At 50.2% G+C, this 18060-nt stretch overlaps 2 protein-coding genes across 8 annotated transcripts in view; one reads left to right on the forward strand and one right to left on the reverse strand.

The window, feature by feature from the left end:
• CUL1 (cullin 1) overlaps positions 1-10630 on the forward strand; it is an 89492-nt gene extending 78862 nt beyond the window's left edge. For both annotated transcript variants that reach the window (XM_040260297.1, XM_040260296.1), the window contains exons 14-22: positions 1134-1251; positions 2548-2624; positions 3067-3198; positions 4843-4935; positions 8200-8247; positions 8327-8409; positions 8927-9032; positions 9520-9633; positions 10126-10630. In XM_040260297.1, coding sequence (XP_040116231.1) covers positions 1134-1251; positions 2548-2624; positions 3067-3198; positions 4843-4935; positions 8200-8247; positions 8327-8409; positions 8927-9032; positions 9520-9633; positions 10126-10206 — 852 coding nt within the window. In that variant the 3' untranslated portion in view covers positions 10207-10630. The remainder of the gene's footprint in view (positions 1-1133; positions 1252-2547; positions 2625-3066; positions 3199-4842; positions 4936-8199; positions 8248-8326; positions 8410-8926; positions 9033-9519; positions 9634-10125) is intronic.
• Positions 10631-14959: 4329 nt separating this feature from the next.
• Positions 14960-18060, reverse strand: part of EZH2 (enhancer of zeste 2 polycomb repressive complex 2 subunit) — a 56648-nt gene continuing 53547 nt past the window's right edge. For 5 of the 6 annotated variants that reach the window (XM_040260301.1, XM_040260299.1, XM_040260300.1 and 2 more), the window contains 4 exons: positions 17492-17573; positions 16364-16444; positions 16159-16243; positions 14960-15287 (listed from right to left, as the gene is read on the reverse strand). In XM_040260301.1, the coding sequence (XP_040116235.1) occupies positions 15227-15287; positions 16159-16243; positions 16364-16444; positions 17492-17573 (309 nt within the window). In that variant the 3' untranslated portion in view covers positions 14960-15226. The remainder of the gene's footprint in view (positions 15288-16158; positions 16244-16363; positions 16445-17491; positions 17574-18060) is intronic. The other variant, XM_040260298.1, reaches the window with a different exon arrangement.

Below are 18060 nucleotides of genomic sequence, written 5' to 3' on the forward strand. Positions count from 1 at the left end.
GACGCGTCCAGGCCCCCCCACAGTCGCTGAGACGCGTCCAGGCCCCCGTCGCAGGGCTGCCTGTGCTTCCCCGACATTCACGCGTGTGCCCATGTGCACGCACACACAGGTTCCCAGACACAGCCATGCGTGCACGCACACACACACGCCCTTCTGCTGCAGCTGAGCCCGGCCAGCGCATCCTCTCCCGGCTCCTGCGCACAGCCCCAGCTCTGCGTGCCCCCAGCCCCCACCTGCCCACTCCCCCCACCACCAGGAATCGCTCCACGTGGCATGGCCTCCACTCGTATGTTTTGTTGGCCTTGAGCAAGTGGGGCTTTTTGTATTTCTCTGGGCTTGCTTGACTATTAGTAACCCCACGTCTGCAGGAGGACAGGAAACATCAGTGTTAGCTGGCTACTGAGCATTTATTTCTTAATTCGGCTCCCGCTGCACCTGGCCTCTCAGGGGCTGTTCCATGTTTTACGGCGTATTTCACTGTGACCAGAAATTAGTTAATGAGTGTTACTCCGTGCGGGCTGCTGTGATGGAATACGGTAACTCAGTGGCTCAAACAGGAGAGAAGTGTTCTCAGAGCTCCAGAGGCTTGCCAGGATGCCCAGATCAAGGTCCAGGCAGCTCAGTGTCCAGTGCAGGCTCCGCGCCCCTCCCCCACCCCTTCCCTGAGGACGCCCAGCCACGTCCCCACCCGGCCAACTCTTCCCCGCATAGAGGTCCACCCTCGGGACCTTTCCTAAACCTCCTTATCTCACCGCGGCCCCACCTCCGAGTGCCATCAGCCTAGGACTTCAGCATGGGATGGGGGGTGGGGGGCGGGCAGGTCAGTCCGCGGCCGCGGGCGAGACACAGACAAGCCAAGTCGTCTTGGTGTTCTCGTGCTGTCAGAAATCCTCGCTCTTCCCGCCCGAGTGGCAGTCACTGTGTTCTACGCCAGTCGCTGACGGTTCTATTTACAGCTGTGTAGGCTTTGATAGCGTATGGACGTTAATCGGTGCATGTCCATACCGTGAGCTCCGGCACCTGCTGCAGCTTCAGTACTGCTGTTCGGCGTCTGTCTGCTGCCCGTCAGACGCCCCTGTATGCATCTCTGTCTCTGGAGAAGTTAATAAGGCAGTTGTCTGGGTTCATTTCAGCAAGCTTGTGGTTTTGAGTATACCTCTAAACTTCAGCGGATGTTTCAAGACATTGGTGTAAGCAAAGATTTGAATGAGCAGTTCAAAAAGCACCTGACGAACTCCGAGCCACTGGACTGTGAGTATCCCCTGGTTCCCGAGCTTCCTTGACCAGGCAGGGCTCTTGGAGGAGGCGGTGCTCTTTGTAGTGAGTGCAAGAGACAGCAGCTTTATCAGAAATTCAGGGCCAGGCATACAGGAAGTCCGCACCCCCCGCCTCCTGCCTCCTGGGTGATGACAGGAGGTGAAGCTGGGGAAAGGGGTTGGCGTTTCCCCCGAGGGGCCGAGCCGGTGGGGTTCTTGTGTTCAGGTCCTGAGCCCTGACCTCTTCCACTGGCTGGCGTGGCCGCCTCACCCTGGCCGGTCGCCAGCTCAGGGGTGCCGCTTACAGTTTAAGTTTCAGTTAACGTTTTTTCACTTTAGTTTGATTCCATTCTAGCAGTTTCTCCTATTATAAGAAACTGCCGTGGCCATACAGATGACCAGTCAAAACCTGGCTCCTTGATTGCACTGGGGGTCAGCACAGGCTGGTGTCAGGACACAGAGGCCCACTGGGCTCCTGCGAGGTCTGACTGCAGCAGGGGGTGGCAGGTTTCGCTGACATATGGTGATTCTCTTGTTTTTAAATGAAAAATGAGGCTGTACTTGCCCCAAATCAAAAGCACCATTCCATTGTAAAACTTGACTTGTTGTCAGCTGTCTGCAGTGATGACATTATGGTATAATTTATAGATTATGTGTGTGTTAGATACATACAGTCTTTGTGCTGTACACAGAGTCTTCAGTGCCACGCAAAGCATAATGAAGTCAGTTGACTTGCGCTTCTCATGGTCTTGAGTTTGAGGCTCTCAGGCCATCCAGCCTGAGGAACTCAGGTGTACCCTGAGTGGACTGAGCTTATTGGTGGCTGAAAACCAGAGCAGATGAAGCCAGACAGGCACATGATGTTATAATTCTGAGTTAGACGAGGAATGAAAGACTCACTCTTTTCGGGGAGAGCGTTTGTGGCTCTTTTTCCCTTTACTTCCCAGGTGGCTCAGACAGTAAAGAATCTGCCTTGGGTGGGAAAGATTCCCTGGAGAAGGGAATGGCAACCCACTCCAGTATTCTCGTCTGGAGAATCCCTGTGGACAGAGGAGCGTGGTGGGCTATAGTCCATGGGGCTGCAAAATCAGACACAACTGAGTGACTAACACTTTCCCTTTACTAAATTTAATTGAAATTTAGTGTGTTTCATCCTTAGTTTTTATATTAAAGCAGGATTTTTCATTTAGTGTGTTTTTCTTTTAATAAAAAGCGATTTAAGTTTACCTGCTCTGTTGGCATTTTCCAGTTTATAAGGCTAATGTATTCCTGAACTTTCCCCCTCCCCCAGTGGATTTCAGTATTCAAGTGCTGAGTTCCGGATCGTGGCCCTTTCAGCAGTCTTGCACGTTTGCCTTGCCGTCGGAGGTAAGGATGGGTTCCTCTTCTGTTCCCTTGGTGTTGGGCAGGGATGAGGAGGAACCCCTTCATGCCGGCATGCCTGCAAAAGGCCTTCCTGCTGGCTGAGCCGTGCCCAGGCAGCCCTGAGCACTGGCCGGCGTGGGGTCAGGAGGTGGCCCCTCCGGTCCCACTCAGCAGTGGTGGTTTACTCTCAGAAAGTAGGACCTCGTAGTTCTGTGATGAACGTCGTGGTGATCCCTACTTGTCTTAACTAGAGACTTTTTCTAATTGCACTTTCAAACGTGTAAATTAACGGGCTTCTGCAAGATAATGAACACTTGATGCTTGCAGTTCACTTTCATGTCAGCATGTTGTCCTGTGAACTAGGGCCAGTGTTTGTTTAGAGGTGTTGACCGTAGGATGTGTGGAGGTACGTGTTTCACAAGCGCCCTCCCCACCTTGTACGCAGCTGGAGCGGAGTTACCAGCGATTCACAGCCTTTTATGCCAGCCGTCACAGCGGCAGAAAATTGACGTGGTTATATCAACTGTCAAAAGGAGAATTAGTAACAAACTGCTTCAAAAACAGATACACTTTGCAGGTAAGATCACTTTTTATTTTGGAGGTTTGTTTGTTTAATATAAATGAAGATAAGATGAAGTATAGAAATCCAATGGTAACACGCGACAGAATCTAGAGTTAAGCTTCTGCAAAATAATACCGAGGTTAAACAGCTTCGATTTTATGAGTCGGAGAGGTGAGTTCTCTCTAGCTAAGGGAGAAGCTACTCACTAATGCTGAACCTCACTTTTCTCCTCCACAAAAGTGTGGAGGCGGTGTTAGAGCTTGGACTTTGTGTGCAGTGTGAAGACGAAGTGAACTTGAATGTATTTTAATAAGCGTTTGAGGGCTTCCCTGGTGGCTCAGCGGCAAAGAGTCTGCCTGCCAGTGTAAGAGACACAGGTTCAGGGCCTGAGTCAGGGAGACAGGTTGGAGGAGGAAATGGCAGCCCACTCCAGCTTCCTGTTCTTGCCTGGGAAATCCCATGGACAGAGGAGCCGAGGGGCTGCAGTCCCTGGGGTCGCAGAGTGTCCTTGACACAGCTTCTGCTTGACATACACTAGTGTTCAGATACCAGCTTTAAAAGCTGGAGTTTTCTGTCTGTAATTGTGATACTAGCTCTCTTCTTTGCGGGGCAGTTTCCTGTCAACAGCAGCCTCAGCACTCGCTCCCTGCGGCGCTGCGCACCACCTGATGGTAACTGTCACTTGCTTTCCGGTTTGTCGCTGAGCAGCCAAGCGTCAGCCTGGCGAAGGGACCTCCTCTGGCTCCTGGCTGATAAGAGCCACAGTTTCCGTTAAGATCTTGTCCCTTAAAGATTCCATCTTGAAGAGGGTTCACTTGTGGGCTTATAAGCTTATAAAAGCAATTATAAATCTGTAAGTGTTAAAAAACTTCTGACTGCATTTTGCAGACTCAACCCGCTCGTTAAACTTTTCAGCAATTCTACTCTGATAAACTGAAGTGTCTGATACTCCGTCACACCAGGTCCAGAGGTCTTTATCAGCTTGAATGTGGATTTCTATACAGCTAACCCTTGAGCAGCGTGGGAGTTTGGGGCACTGACCCCCTGGGCAGTTGAAAATCTGCACAAAACTTAGAGTCAGCAACTTGCATCCAATGGTTTCCTTACATCTTCAGATTCAACAAACCTCAGATCTGTAGCAGTGTCCTATTTACTGTTGGGGGTGGGGAATCCACAGATAAATGGACCCACACAGTTCAAACCCATGTCAAGGGTCCCCTATGCAATTGAAATTGTTTTCTTTCTTCCCAAGTATACATAGAAGAATCTCTGAGTTCAGACTTCATTACCTAAAATTTCCGTGCCCCACCCCCGCCCCGCTTTGGATCAGTAGACATGTAAACTTTATCGAGACCATTTACATTAAAAAGACACTCCATCTTAAGTATTCAGTTTGCGTCATTCAAAGGTCCACTGTATTTACATGGACAAAACATGTGGAAGAAAATGCAGAATCCTCGAGTGTCTGTAAAGGTAGGGAGTGGCGTCTTTCAGGAAGAAGCGGATCATGGTGGAATTGTGAGACGTGCGTTACTCCCACTTGCTGGATCGGCTTTGTTTTTTGCGTCTATTCAGAGCACTGGTTTCCTAAGTAAGTTCTTTTGGGAGTTGCCCAGCATTTAGCTCTTTCCTCTCTTTCCTTCGCATGGGGCCCCGAAGGCATCCACATTCCAGATGGCCATCCTGCTCCAGTACAACACCGAGGATGCCTATGCCGTGCAGCAGCTGACGGACAGCACCCAGATCAAAATGGTACTCCAGCCCCTGTGTCCTGGGGAGGGGAAGGCCCATGACCCAAATAGGCTCTTCTTCCAGGGCTCCACACGTGATGTGCTCAAAGCTTAATTTTTAAACTCAGTGTAACATATACCTACCGCACATGCCCACATGGCTCGCTTTTCTCATTCATTTAGCTTGTTCTCAGCCCTCTTTGCACCTAAGCTTTCCCTTACTAAACTTAAATTTTCACCAGATGTTATCCTTCCCGCTAATCGTTTTTTATTGAGCTACATTTCACATGACACGGAATCCACCATTCTATACTACTCGGTGGTTTCCACGGGGCTGTACGACCACCGTCGTCATACAAATCCAAACAGTTCATCAGCGGAAGAAGAAACCAGTAGCCGTTAGCAGTAACTACTCTTTACCTTCATCTTTTTGTGATGGAAACACATAAGTATACGGACGGACCACAGCGTGTCTGTCCATTTATCAGCTGAGGGACATTCGAGTTGTTCCTACTTTTCGATTATTACGAGTAACACTCCTGGGAACATGTGTGTGCAGGTCTTTGGATGGAGGTACTTTCAGTTCTCCCGGGTGTAAACCTAGCGGAATTACAGTCGTGATAGCTTACGTTTACCTTCTGGAGGGACTGGCAGGCGGCCCCACAGTGGCTGCCGCCGCTTGTGTTCCAGCAGCAGTGTGTGAGAGTTCCACCCTCTCTGCATCCTTGCCAGCACGGTGCTCATCCATTTTAGTGGATATGAAGTAGTGCCTCATTGTATGTTTATGCCCACTTTTAATTGGGTTATTTGTCATTTTGTTGAGTTGTAAGAAGTCTTCATATATTCTGTGTAGTAGACCCTTTTCGGATAAGTGATTTACAGATATTCCCTCTACTCTGTGGGTTTTCATTTTCTTTATCACACACATGGTTTTAATTTTGATGAAGCCCACTTTATTTTTCTTCTGTTGCTTATGCTTTTGGTGTCAGACATCTAAGGAATCATTGCCTAATCCAAGGTCAAAGATTGTTCTTGCCCTGTTTTTTCTTGAAGTACAGTTGACTTATTATTGAAGTATAATTGAAGTATAAATTAATACATTAGTTTCAGGTGTACATCATAGTGACTGGATATTTTTATACCTGTTTTTCCCCTCTTGGTTGGTACTGGCAACCTTGTCAAAAGTCAGTTGGTTCTAGCTGTATCTCTAGATTCTCAGTTCTTCTCCACTGATCTGAGTGTCTTGTCTTACGCCAGTTCCACATTGTCTTTGTGTAATAAGTTTTGGAATCGAGACATCCAACTTTGTTCTTTATCAAACTTGTGTTAGCTGTTCTGGGTCCCTCGTATTTCCATATAAATTTCAGAATTAGCTTGTCTGTCTCTGCAAAATAGGCAGTTGGAATTGTGATGGCGATTGTATTAAATCTGTAGGTTGCTTTGGGAAAATTGCCATCCTAACAATATCAAGTCTTCTAATCTGTGAACGTGGATGTCTTTCTCTGTTTATTCAGATTGTCTGTAATTTCTTTTAACTGTGTTTCATGGTTTTTATCATGCAAGCCTTTTTACACTTATTTGGTGAAATTTACTCCTAAGTACTAAGTTTGATACTTTGGTGAAATTTACTTCTCTAAGTATTCTATTAAGTTCGATGCTGTTGTTGATGAAATTGTAAATTCATTGCTGGTGTCCAGAAATACAATTACCTGTTGGATCTTGTATGCTGCAATCTTGCAGAATGCATTTATTCTGGTACTTTTTGTGTGGATTCTTTAGGACTTTTAAATATGCAGTCATTTCATCTATAAATGCAAATAGTTTTGTTACTTACTGTTACTCCTTGGGTGTCTCTATTTTTGTTGCTTGATTGCTGTGGATAGAACTTCCTGTACAGTGCTGAGTAGAAGTGGTGAGCACAGGCATCCTTGTCTTGTTCCTGACCTTGAGGGGAAAGCTTGCAGTTTGTCACTGTACGTTTTTCTTAGATGCTGGTTACTAGACTGCAGACATTCCCTTCTATTTCTATATTTTGTTTTTTAGTGTTTTCATCATGAAAGAGTGTTGGATTTTGTTGAAATGTTCTTGCTGCTCTATTGGGATGACTGTGCTTTTGTCTATTGATGTGTGTTTTGTTGATTGTTTTTTTAAATGTTGAACCACCCTTGCATTCTTGGGATAAATACCACTTGGTCATGGTATATAATACTGTTTATATGCTGCTGGGTTTGGTTCGCTGGAATATTCTCGAGGATTTTTGCTTCTTTATTCATAGGGAACTTGGTCTGCCATTTTCCTGTGATAGCTTTATCTGGTTTCGGTGTCAGGGTAATCTTGGCCTCATGGAATGTGAATTAGGAAAGTCATTTATTTTTGCATCATGCTTCAAGTTAGCCCAGAATACATTTTCAAGTTCTAATAACACAAGAATTTGCTTCTGTGCACGTAAGACTCTCTCTTTTTCTTTCCTCATTCCTCACCAGGAGGAGAGGCTCAGGTTGTCACCAGACTGCAGGGAGGGAACTGCCTTTTCGGAGCTGGGCGGCCCCTCGCTTCCCTGTGCAGCCTCCACGCTAGCCCCTCAGCCGGCTGTCCCCCACTTCCCTCTCCTCTCCTGCATGAGGGCTGTTGGCTGCTCCGTCACTCTGGCTTGTGAAGACGGCCTCTGCGGCCATGCCGCGGGCGTGGCCACCTCATCCTCATCCGGCTCCGGGCCAGTCAGCACACCGGAGGCCTCTCCAGCTGGGCCTCGCCTGGGCCGAAATGGCCTTCCTTTAAGGGCAGGGGGGCACGTGAGTGTCCTGGCGGCTGTCCCGCTGTGTGGGGTCCCCAAGCTGGGGCGCTAGAGGAGAGCTGAGACAGGACGGACCGCCCGCTCTCTGCGCGCAGAGGCGGCCCAGGGGCGTAGGTTCACCAAAGGCAAGTCAGCAGCAGGGTCTCGGGCGCCACCCCTGGTGTGTTCATGAACAGAAGGTGCGTGCAAGGCCGCTGAAGCTCCTGCCCATTCCTTTCAGTGCTGTGTCCAAGATGCAGTCAAGGAAGTCGATCTTACACGTTCTGGTCTTTATTAGTAGAGTTGTGAGTTTTAATACTGGGTGATCAAGAGCAGAAAGGGGTTGCAGCCACTTTTCGGAGTAGGTTTGGGGAGCCGCTGAGGGGCGCAGCCCTCTTTTCCCTCTGGACGTAATCTACTTGGGTCACTAATTTTTCCCCAAAAATGGACTCTGTGGGATTGGCTGTGGTTGTTACTGCAAAGAAAAAAATTTATTTTTCTCTTTAATTGCAGGACATTTTGGCACAAGTCCTACAGATTTTATTGAAGTCCAAGTTATTGGTATGTCTGTGTTCTTTGAATGTTAAACTGGAAGAAAGCCGTTTCCTGAGATGATGTACTAACAGTTGTTTTCTTACAGGTCTTGGAAGATGAAAATGCAAATGTTGATGAGGTGGAATTGAAGCCAGATACCTTAATAAAATTATATCTTGGTTATAAAAAGTAAGGAAAATCTGCTAAGGAGATGGTCCTAGGCCTCAGCCTCAGCCCCTGACCCCAAGCGTGCACACGGGTGTCACCGCACACGGGGCTGGGAGCCCAGTGCTGCCTCTGCCGGGGCCTTTGACATCCTTTGGCCATCCCAGGTGTTTCTCCAGTTGACTCTCAGTTTTCCAGGTTTTCTTCATTTGGTAAATGGCTCACCTAGAAAGCCTGGCCCTCTGAGCCCCCGTGTCTTGATGTTATTTCACTTGACAGTTTGGGGAGAGCAGGTTAAGGAGCTGAATTTCCTGGGACACAGCCGTCCCGTTGCTGGCAGGGTAGGACCCCGCCCCATAGGGAACTAGGGGGCCTTTCACAGAGATGGCGTGGCAACGGCCTGGGGAGGCGGGAGGTCATTGGTCATGCTCTCCACCCTCTGTCTGGGGACAGAGCCCCTCTTTAAGACCAAAAACAGAAAGCAGCTTTACTGCGTGTCTTTAAAAGCAATAGTGACTGGTCTCCTCGACTTTCTTGACAGTAAAAAATTAAGGGTTAACATCAATGTGCCCATGAAAACGGAACAGAAGCAGGAACAGGAAACCACACACAAAAACATCGAGGAAGATCGCAAACTACTGATCCAGGTGACCGGGGCAGCCCCTCTCGAGGCAGGTGGGCCGCCGGTGGCTGGGGGCGCTTCCCTCGGGCTGTGTGTCGCCTGGGGCTTGGGAGAGGCGGCCTGGATGATGGATGGTTCTGGGTGGAGTAGATGAAATACCGATGAAACAGATGAGAGCAAGTCCGTAAAACTGGCGGGAGCGAGGCTTGTCTGGTGGAGCGCTCAAGTGCCATCTGTGGCTTTGAGGACTGAATTTTTCTAGTTGGGTTAAATTACTAAAAGTGCTGCTCACAAAACCAAAACACTTTAACATTTGTTGTGTTGGCGCCGAAACAAGCAGAAAAAATTGGCCCCCTGCGTCCTTGGACCTGCAGTGTGTTCGTTCCCGTTGAGATCCCAGTCTTGCGCACAGAGCGCACCCCGCAGCCTTATTGCTACTTCTCCTCATTACAGACAAGTTCTGGTTAACTCTGGGGAAAACAAGGTCTGTTTTTCTTTCCTTGGTCACATAGGCGGCTATTGTGAGAATTATGAAAATGAGGAAGGTCCTAAAACACCAGCAGTTACTTGGAGAGGTCCTGACTCAGCTGTCCTCAAGATTCAAGCCCCGGGTCCCAGTAATTAAGGTATAAGAATCCCCCAGCACCAGGATTCAGATGATTATTATCTCAGGAGACAAAAGAGGCAGTGACTGTCACGGAGGAGCTTGGCTTAGTCACGTAAAATAGGTTTCCACAAAGAAAACAGGCCGAATTCTGAGACGTGCAAAATCCTCAGCATTCCGCTTGCTGAGCTGCTCAGAGCGAACAGCGCCCTCCTGGGAGCCTCCTGCGTGTGCGGAGCCCGGCGGGAGGCTCGTCCCGCTGACGTGGCTCCTTCTGGGCCCCCGGGGGCCTGCAGCCCCGGGACACGGACCCCTGGGGTCTTTTCACACAGAAACCGGGCAGCTCGTTCCCCTTCTGAGACGTGAGGGGGGCGGTGGAAAACCCCGGGGGGCGAGAGGGCTCTTCGGGAAGTGAGACGGCACCCCCCTGGGAAGGGTGGGAGAATCCCTCCCTCCCGTCGGTAAATGTGTTTTTCTTTTCACGGCCTCTCCCTCCTCGGAACACCACGCCCAGAAATGCATTGACATTCTGATCGAAAAGGAGTATCTGGAGCGAGTGGACGGGGAGAAGGACACCTACAGCTACCTGGCCTAACCCGGGCGTCTGAGCGCGGGCGCAGCCCCTCGGCCGCGGGGACGGCAGCCCCGAGCGCGGCGGCCGCGCCCCCGGACGCCCGCCCGGCCCCAGGCCCAGGCCCCCGGCGCGGGCGCGGGCCCCGGAGCTGCTCAGGACCGCCACACTTCACGTCTGTACATACGGACACCGACGCCATTTAACCTAATTTAAGACCGGAGGGGGGGACCTCCCGCGCTGAGGGCTGCATGCGTCTGCATCCGGATCAACCATTGGCCACGCGAGCCCCAGCTGCCGGCCGGGGCCCCTCGGAGGCCGGCAGTCCTGGAGAGCGGGTCTGAAGGGACCCACGTGTAATCTGCTATGAGAAAACCATTTGTATAGTGTGTTTCATTTTTTAATGTGTGAAAATAAAGAAAATTAAAGGATTTCTGTACAAGTCGCATTGGGTTTTTGTTTTAAGTTTTACTAATTTCTATCTGTAAATAAAAGATATAATGATTGTGCAAACGGGCCTTCCCTGCTGTCTTCCTGAGGCCCCAAGGGCCGCCCTGCCGAGAGGGAACACGTTTAAGCTTTGGCCGTCCAAGCCCTTGTTCGCCTTCTCCTGGAGCGTTTGCCTTCATTCCCCTGACTGCCTCCAGCGACCGACGCCCTGGAGCCTCCCCGCGGCTTCTCTGTGGACCCTCGTGGTGCTGGCCAGGCTCAGCCAGTCGCCTTCCTGGAAGGGTGGCCGCTGGTCACGGCGTTCGTCCGGAGTCGGGCTCAGGGGCCACGCCCACCGCCAGCGCCTCCCTTTCACCTCTGGCCCATTGTGACTCCTCGTCTGTGGTCTCTGGTGGTTGGCTTGCAGCCCCTGTGCGGTCACTTCCCAGCCTGAATCCAGAAGGAACAGGAGGCGGGAGCAGAAGCCCTGGGCTGGTTTAGTCTTTTGGGCTTCGTGGTCCATAAAAACTACACGTGGCTCTCGTGACCGGAGACTCGGACATGCTTGTCAACACCTGTGCCATCTCCACCTGCCCTGAGGCCTGCTTCTGAAAGCAGGGCCGGAGGAAGACACCCAAGCTACCGTGTCCTTCCAGTTTTTTGGACCAATCTGGCACCTAACAGGTTAGTTTTTTAAAATTTAATGGTTAAAAAAATTTTTTAATGGTTAAACGGGTTATTAAAAGGAAAGTAATAGACTTAAGCACTTGTCTAACGGTTTCCATGTTTGTCTTAGTATATCTTTTTTCTAACAGTCTTAATAAGAGCCCCAGTGTATGAACCAGGCAAAAAGCAATGCCCCTCCCCTCCCAGCGGAGAATCCCCACCCCCCAGAGCTGTAGTGCCCTGGGGCTCCGAGGACCACCTAGAGACTGCCCTGTGAGTCCCCGGCTGCGAGTTGAGACCACAGCTCTGCTTTTCCTGGCAACAGTCCGCCTGCCCAGGGACAGACGCGCTGTAAACCGCCACAGCCGCTTGCCGCACTTGTGTCTGACTCCCCGCAAGAGTAGGAAGGTAAATTGCTTTTTTTTTTTTTTTTTTAATTTTATTGGAGTGCAGTTGATTTACCTGTCAGCTTCTGGTATACAGCAAAATGATTCAGTTACACCTTTTTCCACTCTTCCAGATTCTTCTCCATACAGGTCATTACAGCATATTGAGTAGAGTTCCCTGTGCTATACAGGAGGTCCTTGTTATCTATTCTATATGTGGCAGTATGCATATGTCCCAATCTCCCAATTTATCCCTCCCCTGCCTTACCCCATCTTCAACACGTTTGTTTTCTACATCTGTAACTCTTACTTCTGTTTTGTAGATACATTCATTTGTTCCTTTTTTTTTAAGGTTTCCACATATGAGTGATATTATATGGTGTGTCTTTTTCTGGCTTCACTTAGTGTGACAGTCTTTAAGTCTGTCGGTGTTGCTGCAGATGGCACTGTTTCATTCTTTTCTATGTGGCTGGATAATATTCCATTGTGTCTAGGTACCACAGCTTCTTCATCTGTTCATTTACTGATGGACATTCACGTCCAGGTACTGTAAGTAGCGCCTCGGTGAGTGTTGGAGTCCAGGTACATGTTCAGACGATGGCCTCCGCAGATACATGCCCAGGAGTGGGGTTGCCAGGACACATAATAGAGCTTCGTGGTGGTGGTTTTTTTTTAACTGAAGTACAATTGCTTTACAATGTTGTGTTTGTTTCTGCTGCACAACAAAGTGAATCAGATATAGACCACCTCCCTCTTGAGCTCTCCCCCAAACCCTCCCCCCGTCCCACCCCTCGAGGGGTGACCTCGGGGTCATCGCAGAGGACACAGCGGCTTCCCGCCAGCTAGCTGTTTCACACAGCAGTGCATCTGTGCTGATGCTCCTCTCAATTCGTCCCACCCTCCCCTTCAAGAGAGGGAAGGGACCTCTTCATGAGACTTTACTGACGTCTCTCGAGTTCCTCCAGGATGAAGAGTGTCCTTGGTAAGACCGAGGACATCCGTGAGCAAAGGCAGACTGGAGGTGGGTTTTGGGAGGTTCCCTGTGCATACCCCCCACCCCGACCTTCACACTAGGTGAAAGTCCTGTTTAATGGGTGTGGAATAAAAGGTAGTTCCAGACTTGATGCCTTCATTCCGCAAACCACTTCCTAGCCTAACAAGAATGGCCGGGCCTCCAAATACAAGCCACGAGGGTTGAGTTCCCCGGCATCCAGGAATCAAACCAGGGTCTCCTGCATTGAGCTGCATTTTTCAGAACCTCAATAGTAGCCTTCTGAATCTGCCATCACCCACCTCTGAAGGCCGCCTAGTACCCAGGCCCTCTGGGAAGTTCATGCCCCGGGAGAGGGGTAGTGTATGGCAGCCTTGGCATAACCCACAGGGATTGGTTCACTGAAGGAAAGCTGTGTTCCGGGCAGTCGCTTAAGTGCTGCCCCTGATGGAACCATCTCCTCTCTCCTAGGAGGGGGGCAGCAAGGCAGAGCCCAGGTCCAGGAGCCCCTCTCCTGAGCTAGCTTCTCATGGGTCAAACCTCACGCCTGCCTAGAGGCAAACTGCCAGCCCTCACAGGTCAGCGCCTTTGTAGGAGGCATCCAGGGACACCACAACAGGAGATACAGGGCTGAGAGGCACCCAAATTTAAAATATTTTTACTCACTGAATTATTTTAAGATGGCCTACCTATTCATTGAGGTATCTTAATTTTCCTTTGGAAAAAAAGATTTTGCCACACCCAGCTAAAAAATCATTTGACTCATTTGAAGTAAATCCCTCTTAACTAAATCCTTTTTAAAAAAAAGTTTTTTGTTTTTTTTTTAGGAATGGCAACAACTTGTCTGGGTGATTTGATTCTATACACATGAATCTCATCTCTCTAGAGGCACAACAATGACTTGGTCAAGATAGGTGAGGACAGTTTTCTAAAACTTCTTTATGGAGCTTTGGTTCACATACAAAGCTCCAGCTGGACAGCCTGTTGTTGGGCTCTTTCTCCTCAGTGGACAAGGTGTGATCTTCCTAAACCATGGCAACCGTGACTGCATCCATACCCTGACGTGTATGCATCTGCTGATGTGGACACTCACTCCACATAGCTCTTCTTGGTTCCCCCTGTTGGGGAACTAAACCCACCAGGCTCACACAATGTCAATTACTACCTCGGTGGGAGAGCGAGGGGAAGAGAAAAAAGCACATATTTAAACTTGGTGTTCTGTGTGAATTGAGTACCGTGTGTCAAGCTCTTTCTCCCCACCCCCACCCCCCCATCCCAGGTAAAGGACCGAGTCAAGCTGACGAGCTAAGGATGCTCTCGATCACGTGAGATGTGGCTGTGGCTGCAGGCCAGGATTTCTGGTCAGGATCTCCGCATCCGTGAGTCAGTGGACTGGTTCCTGGAGGTATGCTGCCTGTCGAGGAATGAAAGCCCGCTGTGCGAAGCGCACACACCGGGCGGTGCTCCAAGCCCCGCCCTCCTTCAGGGTAGCTGCTGTCTTCTGCTGCCTCTGGTCACGTGACAGTGAACAAACAGGCCTCACAGAGGCCACGTGCCAAGGTCGGGGGCAACTCCCCAAACTGGTCAGCGACACCTCCTGGGTGGAGCAGAGACCAGGGGTCTCAGCAGGTTGTGGGGAAGATGAGGGGACACAGGAGACACACACGTGCAGTTTTCCGCTGCCAAAGCCAAGGGTGAATAAACTGTATCCCAGGACTCAGGTCACAGGGCTTGTGCATCGAGACAGCAGAAACCAGCCTTTATCTGAGCTTCCCATTCATGTTACAAATCAGTGGAAACTTACTGATCGCTGCCGCCCTGGGCGCTCCTGCCACTGCAAGGCTTGAGGAGCAGCTCCCTGTTTCCCGGGATGGTAAGGGTGTTTCTTACTCCTTTGAGATTTAGAAGTAGTCTGGTTGTCCCCGTCATGTTTCTGAAGGGCTGTATCTAGTGGGATTTAGAGCTAGATCGCAGGAATCGCCTGTCGTTTCGGAGAATGAGGTTCAGAGGGCAGGCACCTGCAGGCCTCGGCACCGGGACGCACCGCGTGCACCCTGGTCTCAGATGCAAGCAGTGAACACTTACTGGGTCCTCGTCTCCTTAGCCAGTATGTGTGGTATATGATAACATATGTTTGCAATATGTTTGCAATAGTATTTGTTAATTTGCCTAATACAGGCAATATGTGTTACACCCAGATTCCCAGGATGGCTTCTGACAAACCAAAGGGGTGAAATGTTTTTCCCATCACTCAGTCCTTTTCTAAAACCAGCTGGGGAGGCGGTGTAACAAATGACAAAGACAAGGAGAAGTTCAAGTATTCTTTATTCAAAGTTGAAAAATGTACCACACTGCATTATTGCAAAAATTCACTGGTACAAAACACTTTGCAGCTGGTGAGAAGGCAATAAAAAGTTGATTTTTTTTAACTCATTACTATAAATTATTCTTACAGTACTTTGCAAATTCAGAATTTCAAACTGCATTTTCCTTTTCTAAATCGCCCACAGTACTCGAGGTTCCTGAAGCTAAGGCCGCTGTTCCAAGAGGAGGGGGGAGGAGGTAGCACATGTCAAGGGATCTCCATTTCTCTTTCGATGCCCACATACTTCAGGGCGTCGGCCTGGCTGTATCTGAAACAGCGGGGGGAACAGGTGAGCGCCCTGCAGCGCGGGGTGAGACCCAGCCCGCTCGGCAAGGCACATGCGAGCCCGTTACTGCTGCCTGCACAGAGGTGCCTTCGCAGAAGGGGTGCGAACATTCCAGTTGCCAAGGAGCCAAGCTGGACAGAAGTGGCAGTAACACCCCTTCCCCAGCCAGCCCCCTGCCCCTGAAACCAACTGCCCGGGAAGGCAGGCCCACAGCGGGGGGCCGGTGTTGAGGCCAGACACGCAGTGCAGAGAACCTTAGCGGGCCAGAGCTGGCCACAGGCCCCTTGAAGCCAGGAGACAGCACAGAGGCAAGAAGAGATAGATGCCTGTGATTCTTCCCACCGGGGTGAGCCCGAGGGTCCCCCAAAGAAAGGTGCTCCACCCAGCTGCTCCTCCTGGGAAGATTTGGGTTGGAAACAGCTCCACACAGGCCCCAGGTTAAGACAATTCGACAGAGAATACCAAGCTTCTCGATGGGATGTACAGTCAGCCACAGGAACTAAACATTCCTCTGACTATATTTAAATATTCTATAACTTGTCAATTTTCCCCAGAACTTGACAGTATAAACTGCCAGCCGGATGCCGAGCGGCATAACCACCCCCCGGGAGCCTGTGCTCAACACCCTGATGGCAGGCACTGACCCTGAAGGTAAAAATGGAGCTTTCTGTGTTTTTTGAACTTCTAAAAAGCATGACTTTATACTGGAAACGCCATTACCCCAGCAGTACACCCTAGTTCCCAGCACCGCCCCCAGTAAATCACCAGCCCCAAATGGAAGCCCAGCCCGAAGCTGGCCTCTGGCCAGAGCTCAGCATCCAGGCAGAAAAGCCCTCAGAGACTAGAAACCAACCTGTAATCGAAAAACAGCTCTTCACCAGTCTGGATGGCTCGCTTAGCAAAAATCCCTATCCTGTGATCGCCGTTGACCATCATCACTGCAAAGAAAGGCGTGGTGTCAAGGCATCGGTGAGGACGACCCAGGAGGGGAGTCTGGTAAGGAGCCCAGAACCACTCACAACGCCCTGCGGGGACTCCACCCGCCTGGGAGCACTTACCTTTTGCATAGCAGTTGGGATTTACTGAGTGATTTGCAAAACGAATCTTGTTACCCTTGCGGGTTGCATCCACCACAAAATCTAAAGACAAAAAAATAACCATAACCCAGCAAACAATTAGTTTTAAATCAATAAACACAAGGTTATTATGATTCTGTAAAAATATAAGTGGTTACTGTTCTTTATAGAGTTTGCCTTCAAAAGCAAGTAGATCATTCAACCTGGTTCACCGGTAAGAAATGACCTCTGGAAGAAAATGCTGCCCCTAGGTTAAAATGAAATTCTTCCCAACATCATACTAAGTGTCTTCAAATTAGTTTTTTTTCACGTTACTGGTTATGGAGCACGCAGACCACTTGTTCCCAGTGGTTTCAGTGGCGAGACCCCCGGAGTAGCACGGGTGTGGAGTGGGGACCTCACGGACCCGACACCTTCCCCCAGGATCAGGGTCTGCACGCGCGCGTCCCCATCAGCCCTCGGGACCCCCGGGAGGCTGAGGAGGTGCTTCACAGGGCGGGGCTCCAGGCCCTCCCAGGAGAGAGGCGCCAACTGGTAGCCGTGGCAGGAGGGACGCAGGAGGAGAGCCAAGGATGGCTCAGAGCCCGGGGCCGCTTCGGCCCCTCCCTGCACACTGCAGGACCACCCGCACCACACATTACACTCCTCCAACCTGGGGCAAAGTCTCTTAGTCATGTCCAACTCTTTGCGACCCCATGGAATGTAGGCACCCCCAAGGCTCCTCTGTCCAGGGAATTCTCCAGACAAGAGCACTGGAATGGGTACCATTTCCTTCACCAGGGGATCTTCCCAACCCAGGGATCGAACCCAGGTCTCCCGCATTGCGGGTGGATTCTTTACCATCTGAGCTACCAGGGAAGCTCAAGAATACTGGAGTGGGGAGCCTTTCCTTCTCCCAGGGATCTTCCCGACCCAGGTCTCCGGCACTCCAGGTGGATTCTTTACCATCTGAGCCACCAGGGACACCCTCCAGCAAACAGCTTGTTCCTAAGCCCAGCCCCCTTCAAACAGCTGACACCGGGACCCCTCATGTCATCTCTGCTGCTTCTGCCCCTGGAGGGACCTGAGGTGCAACCTGGGACCCAGAGGGGCACTGGCCCCGCAGCGTACCGTTGTTCAAGTTGAACAGAAAGCTGCACATGTACTTGTCATACACTTTCCCTCTTCTGTCTGCTTCATCTTGGGAAATAATCTGAAAAGACAGACACGGGGTGAGGTGATTCACGATCAGCTGAGCCTGGCAGACACCCAGCTCGTCTGGAACGTTTGGGACCTTGATGACACTCAGCAGAGGGTCACTGGCCAATTTCTCTTTGTCAGAGAACAGTGGTGTTTTAAGGACTCTGACTTAGAAATACTTCCACAGCTTTAAAGTAACTGCCTGGAGAACATGAGGAACCTTGGTCTGTTTTACTTGGTACAAAATGCAGCCAGCCCCAGGGTTTGCCCTAACTTAACAACCTAGAAACGATGCTGTAGTTTATCAGTTAGGCTACGGATTAAATAGGAGAGACTCGTAAAGTTCTTGTTCTCCCCCTCATTCCCAGGTGATAAAAAGCTGAATGTGACAAGGACTGAAGCGGTGTAGCTTCCAAGCAAACCAAACCCACGAGTCTCAGCTAAAAAGGTATTTATATTCATCTCTAATCAAACCCAATGCACCTGCCCAATGAAACTCA

This window comes from Oryx dammah, unplaced genomic scaffold (assembly GCF_014754425.2).
Source record: "Oryx dammah isolate SB20612 unplaced genomic scaffold, SCBI_Odam_1.1 HiC_scaffold_18, whole genome shotgun sequence".
NCBI lineage: Eukaryota > Metazoa > Chordata > Mammalia > Artiodactyla > Bovidae > Oryx > Oryx dammah.